Source organism: Vicugna pacos, chromosome 4, assembly GCF_048564905.1.
Source record: "Vicugna pacos chromosome 4, VicPac4, whole genome shotgun sequence".
Taxonomy (NCBI): Eukaryota; Metazoa; Chordata; class Mammalia; order Artiodactyla; family Camelidae; genus Vicugna; species Vicugna pacos.
The window spans coordinates 47,572,862-47,587,261 of record NC_132990.1 but is presented as its reverse complement, the minus strand read 5'-3'; the positions used below and the strand labels follow the sequence as shown (position 1 = coordinate 47,587,261).

Below are 14,400 nucleotides of genomic sequence, written 5' to 3'. Positions count from 1 at the left end.
TATTTTTTGCCTTCAAAAAAAAAAAGGAGGGGTGGGGAACAAGATACCCTTTCCCTTTTCAGTCCACTGAGAGGAAATGGTGTGGAAGTAGGACTGGATGAGGAGGCTGCAAGAGTATACAATGCAAAGTATCTTTGTCTCTATTTCATCCTAGAACAGCGAGAGGAAAAAGAAGCAAGCTTTGTGTTAAGGGGAGGGAGAAGCCATAGCTATTGGTGGCTGGAAAGATGAAACTTAAGGATTATAGAAACATTTCTCAATCCAAAATGACCACAAGCAAGTATGGATATGACCTCTCCTTTTTCAGAGACTTTTTTAGGCAAGAGAACCCTCCTCATTCTGTTCCACAAAATAACTGCCCAGAATGAAAAGGGACTAGATTCTCTACTCAAAATCCTTTTCATTCATCCTGTCAACAGGATATTTACAGAGTGCCTATTATGTATGTAAGACAGATACCTTATCCTTCCCTCCCTTTAAAGATAAGGGAAACTCATGATACTAATTCTCCTACATAATAGAAAGGATGGCTTTGCTTTCTCTTACTTCTCAAGAGCCCAATCACGTTTAGTGGGTTCAGCGTTAGTTTAGGGAGCACAGGAACAGAATACAGGACACAAAACAGGTTTTGAGAAATGATGTCTTTTGGTTAGAACGAGCTGAATTTGGGATGTTAACGGGAGAATTGAGTGTACAAGAAGTAGCTAGAAATACAGGTCTAGAGTTCAGGACGGAGGTCTGGGCCAGACATACAGACAAAAGAGCAATCTACATATGAGTAGTGGTTATAAAGTGACATAATGAATGAGTTTCTTAAAAAGAATGTATAGTTGTCTGAAATAGGACTGAGGAAAGAACCCTCAAAAGACGAACATTTAACAAGTAAGCAGAGATGAATCAGAAAAGGGCAACCGAAGAGAGATCAGAGAAGATAAATATTGGGGATGGTTTCATAAACATAAAAACAGGAAGAAGTGTGCAGGAGTGTCAAATACTGCAGCAAAGTCCAATAAGATAAAGACTTAAAAACAACCACTGGATTAGGTAGCTATGAGCTCAAAGACTGACGTAGTTTTAATGAAATGACAATGAAATAATCTGAGACAGACTTTCCCCAAGTATATTCCTTGGAAAATGAGTCCTGCAGGATCTCCAAAATAGAGTTTCATGGTCAAAAAGGTTTGTGATAACCGTGAATTATATTATCCCCTTCTTGAAGAATCACAATAAGCCTAACTATATTCAAGTTCTGAGAAATCCTTCAATAAAGCAATCTGTTGGTGTTACACTCTACTAGAACTCAATGTTTTCCAAACTTTTTGATCATGAAACTATCATATGACAAAGAATCTATTAACAGTTCTAGAAACTGGAGCCCTGTAGTGCCAAAAACATAGGCTCTGGAGTGAAGTAGGTCTAGATTTGAATTTGGTTCTAACTCTTCCCAGCTAGGTGATCCTGGATAAGTTTCTATCTTTCTAAACCTCAGTTTTATCATGTATAAAATGGGTCTAATAACAAAAGCATAATTCATAGAATTCTTGTAGAAATTCATATTGGTAATGCATGTAAAGCACTTACAGTAACAGTATTCAATAATGTGGTTACTGTGATGATGACGGCGATGACAACTACAGTGGTAGCTGAGATTAGAAGGAAAACTCTGACGCATATACTAAAATTTTCAATGAATGAATGGGGAGTTATGCAAAACTTGGGACCTAATTGCAACAACGAATGTGGATATGAAAACAGATTATGTGAGGATCTAGTAATGACCTCAAAGTGGCAGAGAGAGCTAGAGAAAACCAAGCCTCACACCTAATCCAGTAATACATGGGGCATTAAAAAAAAAAAAGGCACAGTTTCCCCACAAAAGGGCTTCAGTCAGTAGAGAAGTTATCAGCTATCAGTCTCAGATATCAGGTAAGGACTCCACAGTTTGCCAAAGGACAGAAGAGGCCTGTTGGGAGCAGCCCTTGTCCAACAGAAGTCTCCTTTGTTTGTGATGCAGTAGTAGGGCCTGTTCTTGGGCAGGGCTTACCATAAAGTTTAAGAGGGATGCTAAAAGCTGTGGTCAAGAGAGATCTGGAAGTATTCAGGCTTACTACAGGATTCATACTGCAACACTGCTGTAATAGCAAAATATCAGAAACAAAGATCTACCAATAAAGAACAGCGTATACAAATTATAATACAGCCACAGAAAAAAATACTATGCAGCTATTTTTAAAATGCAGTAGCTCTATTTGTGGTAAGAAGGAAAAATCTCTGAGATAAAGCAGTAAATGAACAAAAGGTGAAGGACAGTGTGTGTGATAAACACACGTACATGCTTATAAATGCACAGATTATCTCTGCATCGATTTGTAAGACACAGATAACAATGAGATGAGGGAGATGGGGATTACAGGCCTGGAAGTCTGAAGGAGGAGGGAAATTTGCATTATACATATCCTTATTGTATTTTTTTTTTATTTTTACAATTACTTATTCAAAACATTCTTTAGTTTTAGTTTTTGTTTTATAAGTGTTAAAGTAGCAATGGTTAGAGAGAAGGCTGAGAGACTGTGAGAAAAGGTAGGGATAAATGTGGTCTCCATGAGGACAAAGAGCTGAGGTAGTAGGAGTTAAGGTAGGCAACCACGACCAGAGCAAAATCCTGGAGTTTAAAGTTATACCAAGAGTGCTTTCCTGGTGCAACTAGGCCTAAGAGATGGGGTCTTCAAGGGCTTGAACTTTATTATTTTCCCCAGGGGAATTCCTTTTTTAGGGTTTCAATAATAGGACACGAAGGAAGTCTCTTTGCTTGGGAGAGAGTCACAAGTAAGAACAGAACTTTACAGGAGACAGTCTATTTGTTCCCTGTCTTAACTATCTTCCTTGAGAAAATGCTGATCCATCTCTCAGAGGGACTGGCTGCAATCTTGGATCTCCTGGGATGGCGCCATTTAAACACGCACTTTCTAATCTATTTGCTCAGTTCTACTTTTGCTTACTAACTCTCTTCTCTGTCAGCCTTCTTTAGCAACCCAAGAGCTTCTGTCAAGGCTTCCTCATGGCCTACCTCCATGCCTTCTCCTTCACTGTCCCTTCCACCTGGAACACCCACCCACCTGCTGCCACCGCAGTCTCTGTTTCTAGAGCTAAAAAGTCTCACCTCCTCCCCCAGATTTTTCTGCAGCTAAGCCAAATAAGGTACAGATTCACATCCATTCCACCCACATTACCAACATTACTGCCTCATCAGCATTAGCAATGTCAAACACTTATTAAGGACATATGGCCAGGTACTCAGCCAGCCCAGAATCTGAGATGACCTATATGACCTCTTTCCTCAAGTTGCTGACAATTTTACAGGAATGGCATAAGGGTAGCTAGGCTCATATGGCAATTCCTCAAAGCCAACTGAATGCACTATCAGTTAAAGACGTATAAATGACCTATAACTTATGGGAAACATTTAAATCACAAATAATCAAAGAAATGCAAATTAAAACAATAGGATACCATTCTTCTTCTGCCAAATTAGCAAAAATTTTCTAAATAGTAATACTCAATGTTGGTATGGCACATTCAAATACTAAAAGTACAAACTGGAAAAACCTTTCTGAAAACACATGTAGAAGTTTATCCCAAGCATTTAAAATGTATACACTTTTAAACTCAGCAATTTATTTGAATCTGCTTTTAGAAAATGAAGAAATAATCAGAAATGAAAACAGACTTATGCATAATGTTGCTTATCACAGCATTATTTGTAAAAGTAAAGAAACAAGAGGAATTGTTAAAGAACAACCACATGATAGAATATTATAACCTATTAATAATCATTAAAGCATGCTTTTAAAAAATATTTAATAACCCAGAATAAAGCTCAAAAAAACACCTAGTCAGAAAAATTTTAAGACCACACATAGTATGGACCAAACTGAGTAACTTTATATTAATGTATATAAAAATTATACAACACAATGTTAACATTTTACTGTTATTGGCTTTAGGTGCTAGGCCTTGGAAAAAAAACTTTAAAGGATTAATTAAGAGAAGATAAAGAAGTACATGGAGACTTCCGTAGAAATGCTAATGGGCTTTTCTGGCTACTTAAGCATCCATGAAAGATTGGCTAAACACTCTGCCAGGTTCTATATTGGGCTCTAGAACACCAATAAATAGCACAGCCCTGGCATTCAAGGATCTTACAAGTACACAGAAAAGATGTAACAGAAAACAAGTAACCCCATTACATCACAGTAAATGTCAGTTTAGCAAAAGTACAGTAGTCTCCCCTTATCCAGAGGGGATTTGTTCCAAGACCCCCAGTGGATGCCTGTATATATAAATACGTATGATAAAGTTTAACTTATAAATTAGGCATAGTAAGAGATCAACAACAATAATTAATAAGATAGAACAATTATAACAATACAGCTGTCCCTCAATATTCGTGGAGGGTTGGTTCCAGGACCCGCCATGGATACCAAAATCCATGGATGTTCAAGTCCCATAGTTGGCCCTCCATATCCAAGGTTCTGCATCTGCAGATTCAACCAACCACAAATTGTGAAGGACTGCAGTATTTGTTTTTAAAAAATCCATGTTAGTGGACCCATGCAGTTCAAGCCCGTGTTAATGGGTCAACTATACTGTTATAAAAGTTAAGTGAATGTGACCTCTCTCTCAAAGTATCTTATTGTAAAAATTTAATGCTTTTTCCATTTTAACTAAGCACTCATCACACACACTGTGGCCATAACTTTTGCAGTTTGAGGTGTGACAGCAAAACTAGCACAAATTTTCTTTTTCCCTGTTTGCAATTTCAGGGAAAGGAGATTCGTTTTTACTGTAGATCTCAGCAACCTCAGCATATGATTTTTTTCCTTTCCTTATTAAATCAAGAACTTTTACCACTTCATTTAAAGGAAACACTATACAGCTTCTCTTTGAATTACCAGCATCACTACTCTTACCCTTTGGGGCCACTATTAAGTAAAATAAGGCTTACTTGATCACAAGCATCATGATATTGAACTGAGATGGTTACTAAGTGCTTAATGGGTGGGATACGCTGGACAAAGGGATGATTCATATCCAGGGCAGGATAGAGCAGAAAAACACAAGACTTCATCACACTACTCAGAACAGCATGCAATTTAAAACTTATGAGTTGTTTATTTCTAGAATTTTCCATTTAATATTTTTGGATCATGGCTGACGGCAGGTAACCGAAACTGGAGAAAGTGAAACTGTGGATATTGTGGGGACAACTGTATGCACAGCGCGTGGAAGTTTCACCCAAAAAACTGACACCTGATTGGGGTTTTAAAGATGTGAATGAAAAGTTAGCTAGGTGAAGAAAGAGAAAGTGTATTCCATGCATGGGAAACAGCGAGTACTTTGAAAAACAAAAATCTTTATGTTGGAAGTGTTGACTAGACAAAGAAGCAGAAAGAAGTAAGACTGGAAAGGCACAGAGGGTCTGTATCAGTGCTTTCCAAATTCTTCTTTATGAAGGATCTGGTTTTTTATTCACAATATGTCACAGACTGATATTTTTGATCTGTACCCTATTCAATGAGACAAGGCCGCTAATCATGTGCTTGATGTCATGGCAATCCAAATTGCCTCTAAGTGCTCACTTTCAACTTCAGTATTTATTTCATCAAAGACTAGAACCAAACAGTTCCTGGACTGGACCTTGTCCATGAATAACAATGTGAGTCACAATGAGCTAGATCATAGTTTTATTTTATCATGAAGGCACCGTGGAGTAACTGAAGTATATATATACATGTATTTTTAAATTTCTTCTTCTTAAATCATAGTTTTAATAGATAATTTATAATCCTAAGAAAAAGGTACTATTTTTTCTCCCCATTTTCTGGTTTAGGAAAATGTGGCTCATTAAGGTCAAAAAACTTTATTTCAATGGTTGAGACAGGAGGGAAGGAGGGAGGGCACAACCATTAAAAGAATTACATAAGAATTAGCACCAAGATGGTGGAAAATTCAACTCCCAATAGACCCCAAGGCCCAAGACGGCAGGAGATTTGACTTCCAGTAGACCTTGAACTTCATTATACGCTCATAGTAATATATTAGCATGGTAAATGGCACTTCCATGACAGTTCAGGGGCTAACCATAAAAGGTCAAAAACTGGGCAATGGCCTGATTCCTGGGAATCCCAGCCCCTTCCCCAAAGTAGTTGGAAGAATTCTCCCACTTTTAGTATATGAAGCTATCAAAAACTATGAAACCCATAAGAAAAACATACGAGACCATAAAACCTAGCAACACCATGCCTCGCGACCTCTCGCTCCCTCGCTTTCAGAGACAGCCCGCACTCTATGTATGGAGTACGCACCTTTCTAAATAAATCTACTTTTACTCAACTACTGCTCGCTCTTGAGTTCTTTCCTGTAGAACGCCAAGGACCCTTACTTAGCAGGATGTGCCCCAGGGACTTGTCCAAGGCCTGGGACATGGCCATCCTCTCCTACCCCATTTTTTTCCAGTATCAATGGTACATTGAGAAAAAAATATTGGCAACTCATACCACAGGCAAGAATTAACTTCCTTAAAACAGTAAAAAAAAAACAAAAACAAACAAAAAGAAAAAACAAAAAAACCTCCTGGTAATCAAAACCTCAAAGGAAAAAAATAGGCAAAGAATACAAATAGACTGTTCAGAGAAAAGTAATAGCCTTTATTTATACGAAAACATGCTTAACTTTACCAACAACAACATATGCAAATTTAAACTCAACTGGGACACCATTGCCTAGAAGATAAGCAAAAATCCAAAAGTTTAACAAGTCACTCTGTTGGTGGGTTTGGGAAAAAAAAAAGCACCCTCATATCAGTAAGAGTGTAAGTTGGGGAAAAAAAAAAGCTGTTAACAAATATCTTTCTCAATATATTTCAAGGTATACAATACCATGCGCTTGAAGTTAGACAGGGTTATATAATTTGCTTTAGCCAGGGAAATGTGAGCAAAAGTGACATACTGTATCTCCTGGGCAGAAGCTGTAAAAGCCAGAGTGCAATTTGCTATATTCTCTTTCATTTGTTATCTTTTCTTTCCATCTACCACAAATACTGGCAATGTCCTAGAAGCTGGCTAAATATTTAGCCTGGATTGCAGAGAAGATAACTTAAAGCAGAACTCCTTGCCACACAGAATGACAAGTATAGTATGAGCAAAATAAATCTTTTTTGTTTTAGGGCAATATTTACTGAAATTATAAACATAAGTCCCCTCAGATATACCTGCGCACATGCAAAATGACATATGTAAAAGGTAATCTTTTGAAACATAGCTTCTTTTAGAAAATGACCACAAACAGCAAAATGAACATCAATAGAAGACTAGTTACATACTTGCAGTACATCCATACAGTGAAATATTATGCGGTTGTTTAAAAAAAAAAGAAAAAATTCTCTTAGAGCTAATATGGAAGGATCTCCAAGTGAAAAAGCAAGATGTTCCTAGCGTGTATAATATACCATCTTTTATTGAAAAAAAGGGAGGGGGCGGGAGTAGAGTTTATATTCATATTTGCTTGCTTATACTCATATATAAAGAAATTCTATAATAAGAAACTAACAAAAATTAGCATCTTAGGGCAGATAGGTAGAACTTTCAATTACTCAAGGAAAAAAAATCCTCGGTGCCATCCTTCTTACTACCTCATATCCTCAATGAATCTGCCAGCAAATCTCATCTCTAGTATAAATAGTGTACTTCAGCCTCTATCATAAACTGTTATCAGATCCTTCTTTAAACTCTAGCTTATATTCCTCCTCTTGGCCACATCCAATCAGCTTCCAATCACATTACCTGTGTTAAGAATATATTTACTGTTGTTCTCATATTCCATTAAGTTGCAATGGTTCTTGGTTACTCTTAAATAAACCATGCTTTTCTCTAAATGATTTTAAGCTTTGGCAACTGTTTTTAGCTATTCGTTTTGAGAGACTCTGAATTGCCTCTTAAAAGAAAAAGTCATAGCAAACTGCTCCAATATATTCTTGTTTTTCTCATTCAGAACTTTTCTTCTACATGGAGATTACTTTCCTTTATAAGAATTACGACACACTTCTGAAAAATTAGAAATAAAAAATTGATGAGGAAAAAGGAAAATCTCTTTCTTACTACTGTATGCCAACTAATGAATGTAGAAACGATAATGGAAATGTTAGAGCAGGCAGACAGCTAGATATGAACAGAGAAATGAGGGGGTAGAGGGGTTGGCGCACAGGCCAGATGGTAGGACGCCATACATTTTGTGAACAACGGGGGTCCTTAGGCAGACAAAGAAAAGAAGGAACCTCTGGACTGATAGGAAACCACACATTTTGAGGTGATAAGTGTCCGGGAGACAAACAAAGGAAGATGGGAAGAGGCTGCAATCTCCAGCGTCAGAATGTAAGCTTTCGCTCATTGTGCCCTCATTACAGTAAGATTGGCCTTGCAGATAAAAAGTACCCGACATGCACCAATGCCATAACACTTCCAATCAAGACTGAAAAAGGGCAAAAATCCCTCCTCCCCTCAGGAAGCTGGAGCTAGAATGAAAAATCAGGGAATATAACCCCAAGCCCCTCCCTCTCCAATGAATATTCTGCCCATTCACTTTTACAACCTATGTAACCAGCTTGCCAAAGAAACTCAGGGCAGAACTCACCTGAGTCTGCCTGCTCTCCCCTTGAGAGCATCCTATCACTTAAAATAAATCTTCACTTTACTTTTTTGACCTTCATGTCTCATCTCTGAATTCTTTAAGTGATGAGACAAGAATCTACTCTCTGGTAACAGAAATAGAAAAGTTAACATTTGGCAACCACCATTAGTGGCAGTAGATTCAGACAGGAGTAATCAATGGATATTCAGCTGGTATGTGGAGATTTGAAGAGGAACAAGATATTGACATAGTCTCAGAGTATTGCACCACAAAACACTTACCAATTACAAAAGGAAAAATGGTGCCTGTACAGTAGAGAAATCTGGCAGATACAAATTTAACTAGGTGATTAAGGTTAACATTACAAGGGGTAGGGCAGGTTGACAATACAACATATACTCTTCTGATGCAATTTACTAAAAAGAGCTCAACGTCATTTTTGTGTAATGCCTGTGAAGAAAGTATGGCCTGAGTCTGGACATGAGGAAACACTTGGATGGACCCAAAATGAAGAATATGCTAAAAAATAAAAGGCCTGTACTATCTGTCCAAGATGAGAGGGACTAAGGAGTTATTCCAGATTAAAGGAGATTAAGAGACATGACTACTAAGTGCAACATGTCAGACTGGATTTTATCCTAGACCAGAAAAGAGACATTGTTGGGACTGTTGGCAAAATTTGCATGAGGTACTGATCACAGTGTTGTGGTTGATTTCTTGATCTGGGTAGTTACATTGTGGTTATATCAGAGAGTAGCCTTGTGTTTTGGTAAACACAAATAGGAGTATTTAGGAGTGACAGAACATCAAAACTTCCAACTTTCTCTCAAATCATTCAGAAACAGATTAATCATAAAGGATGGAGGGTGATGAAGCAAATGTAAAATGTCAACAACTGGAGCATCTTGGTGAGGAGGATATGGGAGTTCTTTATACTGTTGTTTTGTTGGCAACTTTTCTGTAAGTTTGAAGTTATTTCAAAGTAAATTACTTTTTAAGTGTGTTTATACTTGTAAGCATGCTTGCATTTTTAATGTCTGCCAACTATTATAATACTGATAGCCACTTGTCATCATTTAAAAATGTCCTTTCTGCCTAAAGACTGACTCCTGACACACAGATAAGGACACTTCAAACTTCCAACACTGAAAATGAAAAAAGATTTCTATTTTTGCTTTTCTATATTGTTTCAGATATTAATGTTGATTAGTGTTGATGCTTTGGGCCTTAAATTAGGGAAGCCCACAGAAATTTCTGAACACTAGATTTCTGAGTAAAATTTCTGGCTCTGTAAAGGTCAGCCTGTGGTACTTGAATTGGCTGGCCAAAGGAGACAACAACTGACTCTAAGAGGTCTTGAAATAGTCCCCTGTCCTAAACTCAAAATAAAGTGGTCTCATACATGATAATGGTACTGAAAATAGTATTTAATATTATCTTCAGGCTCTCAACCCACTAGGTCTATTTGATTTCCATTAATCAGCATAGAAAGAAGCCAAAGTCCACCTCCCCATCTCTTAAGCCTCTAGCTTACTTATGAATTCCCAGAAGCGTGTTGTAAGATGACTAATCACTGACTGCTTCTTCAGCACCATATGTCCCCCAGTTTCAAAGGAAAAATTGTCCCAGCTAGAACCAGAACAGATTTCTTACCTCCTGCAGCTGGAGTCGAACCTTGGTAACTGCTCGGATCCAGTGTGCTCTGGCTTGGGTAAACGGTGAAGATGCACTCTCCTCGGGAACACTTGTAATAAAGTAAAAAGTGTTCCTTAAAAATAAGCCCAGACCACAAGATGACAGTGCTCAAGGCAAAACTGCCGAATATCTAAAATTAAAAAGGTTTGTATTCATGCCCATAGTTGTCTAGTGATTCAGGCCACTAAAACAGTATAGTCCTGAATATCCAATGTGAAAAAAATTCCTCTCTAAAAATGACAACTCCTTTTAGCTTTTCATCTGTTCCCTCTTTTTCTTCCCCCTTTCCCACTCATCCAGTGAGGCAGCTCATAGGGGCAGTCAGGGATTAGGATACTAGGTGCAATGACAAGGGCTCTCAGTCAATGTCTAGCATTGGAACCATGCAGAGAGGTGTGGAGTAACCCTACCATCCTACCTCTCAAGACTAACAGCCTCCCTTGAAGGGTCTACATAGCATCCTTAAGGCAGAATTTTGCTCCTGCAAACCCTTCCTGCTCCACTAAGTATTTTAGAAGGCTTACCAATTCCTAGACTGCAACAGTGATCAGAAAAAAAGCAGACATGCACGAGGTCCTGGGTGCAATCCCCTGTACCTCTGTTAAAAAATAAAAATAAATAAACCTAATTCTCTCATAAAAGAAGGGGAGGAGAAGCAGAGCCTTTTTCCTGCTGTGATCTTGTTACTTGAGCTGCCTCAGGAACACCCTCAGTGAAACAAACAATAAATATAACAAAGTAGCTTTGAGACAGAACACTACCCTGTATTAGAGCATATCATCATCCAGGTTCTTAACTGTGGAATAGTGGTTAATTCTTGGTGATGACGCTTCTCCTCCCTCCCATTGGGATCTACTGCCAAGGGAGCAAACAAGCACCCACCATCTAGACACATATAATATATGCTAGTCTCTGATGCCACCTAACTGGGTCAATTGTTTTAAAACATTTGTGGGCACTTCTGAAACTGACCTGGACATCACTTGCACAGCTAGGATCTGAGAGGACTGAGCCAGTAGACAAAGACAAATGTCTATGCAGGGCACTTCCACTGCTTGACCAAGAACTCTATCCATACAACAGCATCTTCAAAGTCCAAGGTCTACAAAGAGCCATCTTTCAGTGGGTCATCAATCTAGTAAAGAAGCTGGTCCAGAACTCAGTCTGCCTGATGTCTTGTCTACTAGATAAGCCACCAAAGATGATTAAAAATCAGGAAAACAAAGAGAAGACAAGTTTCTATCTTCAAGTGGTAGAATAGAGGCACCAACCATTCTCTAACTTTTACCTCATAATCAGCATTCACTGCTCTCATCTTTTATGACCTTGAAATTTGAGAATTAAGTTTTCAACTGGGAACAGTTTTGCCACCCAGGGGAAATTTGGCAATATCTGGAGACATTTTTGGTTTACAGGCATCTAGCGTGCAGAGGCCAGGGATGCCACTAAACATCCCACAGTGCATGCAAGAGCTCCCCGTAACAAAGACATATCTGACTAAAAATGTCAATAGGGCCAAGACTGAGAAACCCTGCTCTGCCCCAATCTATCAGCACTTCTACTGACTAACTTAGCTCAATAATAACAACTCAAACTCTGTACTAAGCTTCATTACATGACTATTAAAAGGACAAGTTTTAAATTTTCCTTCTTATGGGTACCAACTGCCAGGCACACTGCTAGGCCCTGGGGAGACAGAAGGGTGGGTTAGATCTGGCTTCTAGACTAATTCTTTCTTCTCTCTCCTGGTTTTCTTAGCCAGGAAAAAATATAATGATAATAAAACAAACAAATAAAAAACAATATTCACAAAAGAAATTTAAACAATAGGCTGGGAAGCCTATTTCATTCAAAGCAGCTCCTCTGAATGAAATGACCTACAGGGCTCAGGTCAGTACCAGACTCAGAAGCTGCAATATGTGGGTCAACTAGTAAGCCAAGAACTACAGTCTCAAGAAGGCCTGGTACACTGCTGCTATAATGTTCTTCAGAGACCCTCAAAATACCTTGGGAATTACACCAAATATCAAAGGAAGCAGTTCAGAGATAAGCCTCAATGTCCTGATCACCACCACACCCAGCTGTACGAAAACAAACAAAAGCACTTATTCTATTCAGCAATACCACAGGGCAGGTACTGAGGAAACCATGTGAGCTCCTTAGGGTAGCCATCACCTACCTCTCCTGGGGGCCTAGGATGTGGTCTTTGTGTAGCACCAGATCCGGGGGAGGATGGGTTGTGGCATCTTCTTTCATATCCTCGGGTTCACATGCTCCTTCCTTCTCCTCTTCACCCGTCACCTCCAAGACTTTCTCTTGTTCTCCAAAACCCACTTGGCCATCTCTGGAGAAGCTACCAGAGCTGTGGCAGGAATGAATCGAGTCCCTCTCCCGACGATCATCATCTTGTTCATGACACTGGTCAAGTTCACTCAGCTGAGAGCTTCCTTGACTCACATTACAGGAGGAGCCATACCTACTACTGCTGGTGGGGCTGTGAGAATGAGAGGAAGACAGATTAGTAAATAAATACAAACCAGGAACCAGAGAAAAATAATGGATAAATCTAGAAAATAATAATTCTACCACTGGCAAGGATCACAAACAGGTGGTTGCTGGGAAGAGAGGATCAAACTTCACAATCTATAAGATCTAGTTTCTACTCAGCTAAATCACAACAGGAAAGATAACACAACATGTTGGGTTCCTGCACTTAACCTCATCCCTACAATTGACTTTGAAGAATACTTTATCTTAATGTGGTATTTGTAAGTAGGATGAAGAATTATTAATAATCTGTTGTTTATGCCCCAAATTCTCTAATTGGACTTCTAAAGAAACTTGTCCAGTGGCTATGATTAAAGTTTTCTAATTCTTACAAAATAAAACGGATAGATGAACTCTATTCCCTTTTTCTATTATTTATTAAATTGAGTTCCCCCTTTCTTCCTCCAAAATTGTAAATGTAAATGTCATTCCTCAGGAAAAAAAAAAAAGTCATTCCTCAGAATGAGCAAAGGAGAGTGAGCACATTCCTTCAATTACCTCTCAGCCATCTGCACAATGAGGTAATGGAAACCATCGGGAAATGGAGGCTAGGACCAAGAAATCCCTCAGGGGAATGGTTTATCAATATGAACATTACAGTGATATCCCTGGCAGCACAGGGAGATGAGGAACCTACTCATCCATAACTGAGTTGCTCTTAGGACATGGCTCAGTTTTGGATAAAGTGGACACAATCCAACTCCAGGATATGAGTCAGGGACATGTTAATCCATTTCTGTATCTGAAGAGAGACCAGACCAACCCTCTCTTGACCACCTGCATTCCTATACCTAGAAAGGAAATTTGTTCCCCTGCTATAAGAGACAGCAGCTGTAGCAGAGAAAGTGGCAGTGAATCGTAACCAGAAAGAGCAGTATCAGAAGCTACTCTCTTGAGTCATATACTGAATTTAAGGGGTTCAGATCTATTCAAAATAGAGGGACTTGGGGATGAGCTACATGATCTTACCCAGCCCATTTGATTCCACCCCAAGTCAGGGGCCCTCGTTTTACTTCTGATATCCTGCTGGAAAGCCTCCATGCAAAAGGACAAGGAATTTCCTTGCCAAAGAATCAAGTCTTTAACTTTAGGGCTTATGCTTACTCTTGGCCAAATGAAGGTAAATCACTGTTTTCCAGTGATATTTTCCCTATAGCTACTCCCAATTGTCTGGTATTTTCAGGCTGATTTCTGCTTCTTCATCTCATGGCAGCAGAACAGTTATGAGGTCACTGTTCTGAGTAGTTCCCAACACACGTATGTGTATGCACACACAATTTCCAAAGTCCTCGCCCAGCCTCTTTGGACCAGTCTGGGCCAGAGTTCATGGCAGCAATCTTAAACTGCCCTGTATGATGCTTCTTCTTCTTAAGGGACAGTAGTACCCACTGCAGATGAACCCTGCACAATGCTCCAGACTGAAGAACAGCAAACGATAGTCCTGAGCTTCTGTGAGACTTTACTCAAAGCACT

General features: G+C 39.0%; 1 protein-coding gene across 5 annotated transcripts in view; it reads right to left on the bottom strand.

Moving 5' to 3' along the window:
- Positions 1 to 14,400, bottom strand: part of UNC13B (unc-13 homolog B) — a 167,980-nt gene that overhangs the window by 70,070 nt on the left and 83,510 nt on the right. For all 5 annotated transcript variants that reach the window (XM_015239037.3, XM_031677251.2, XM_072959680.1 and 2 more), the window contains exons 9-10: positions 12,560 to 12,874; positions 10,339 to 10,429 (exon numbers count right to left, since the gene is read on the bottom strand). In XM_015239037.3, the coding sequence (XP_015094523.1) occupies positions 10,339 to 10,429; positions 12,560 to 12,874 (406 nt within the window). The remainder of the gene's footprint in view (positions 1 to 10,338; positions 10,430 to 12,559; positions 12,875 to 14,400) is intronic.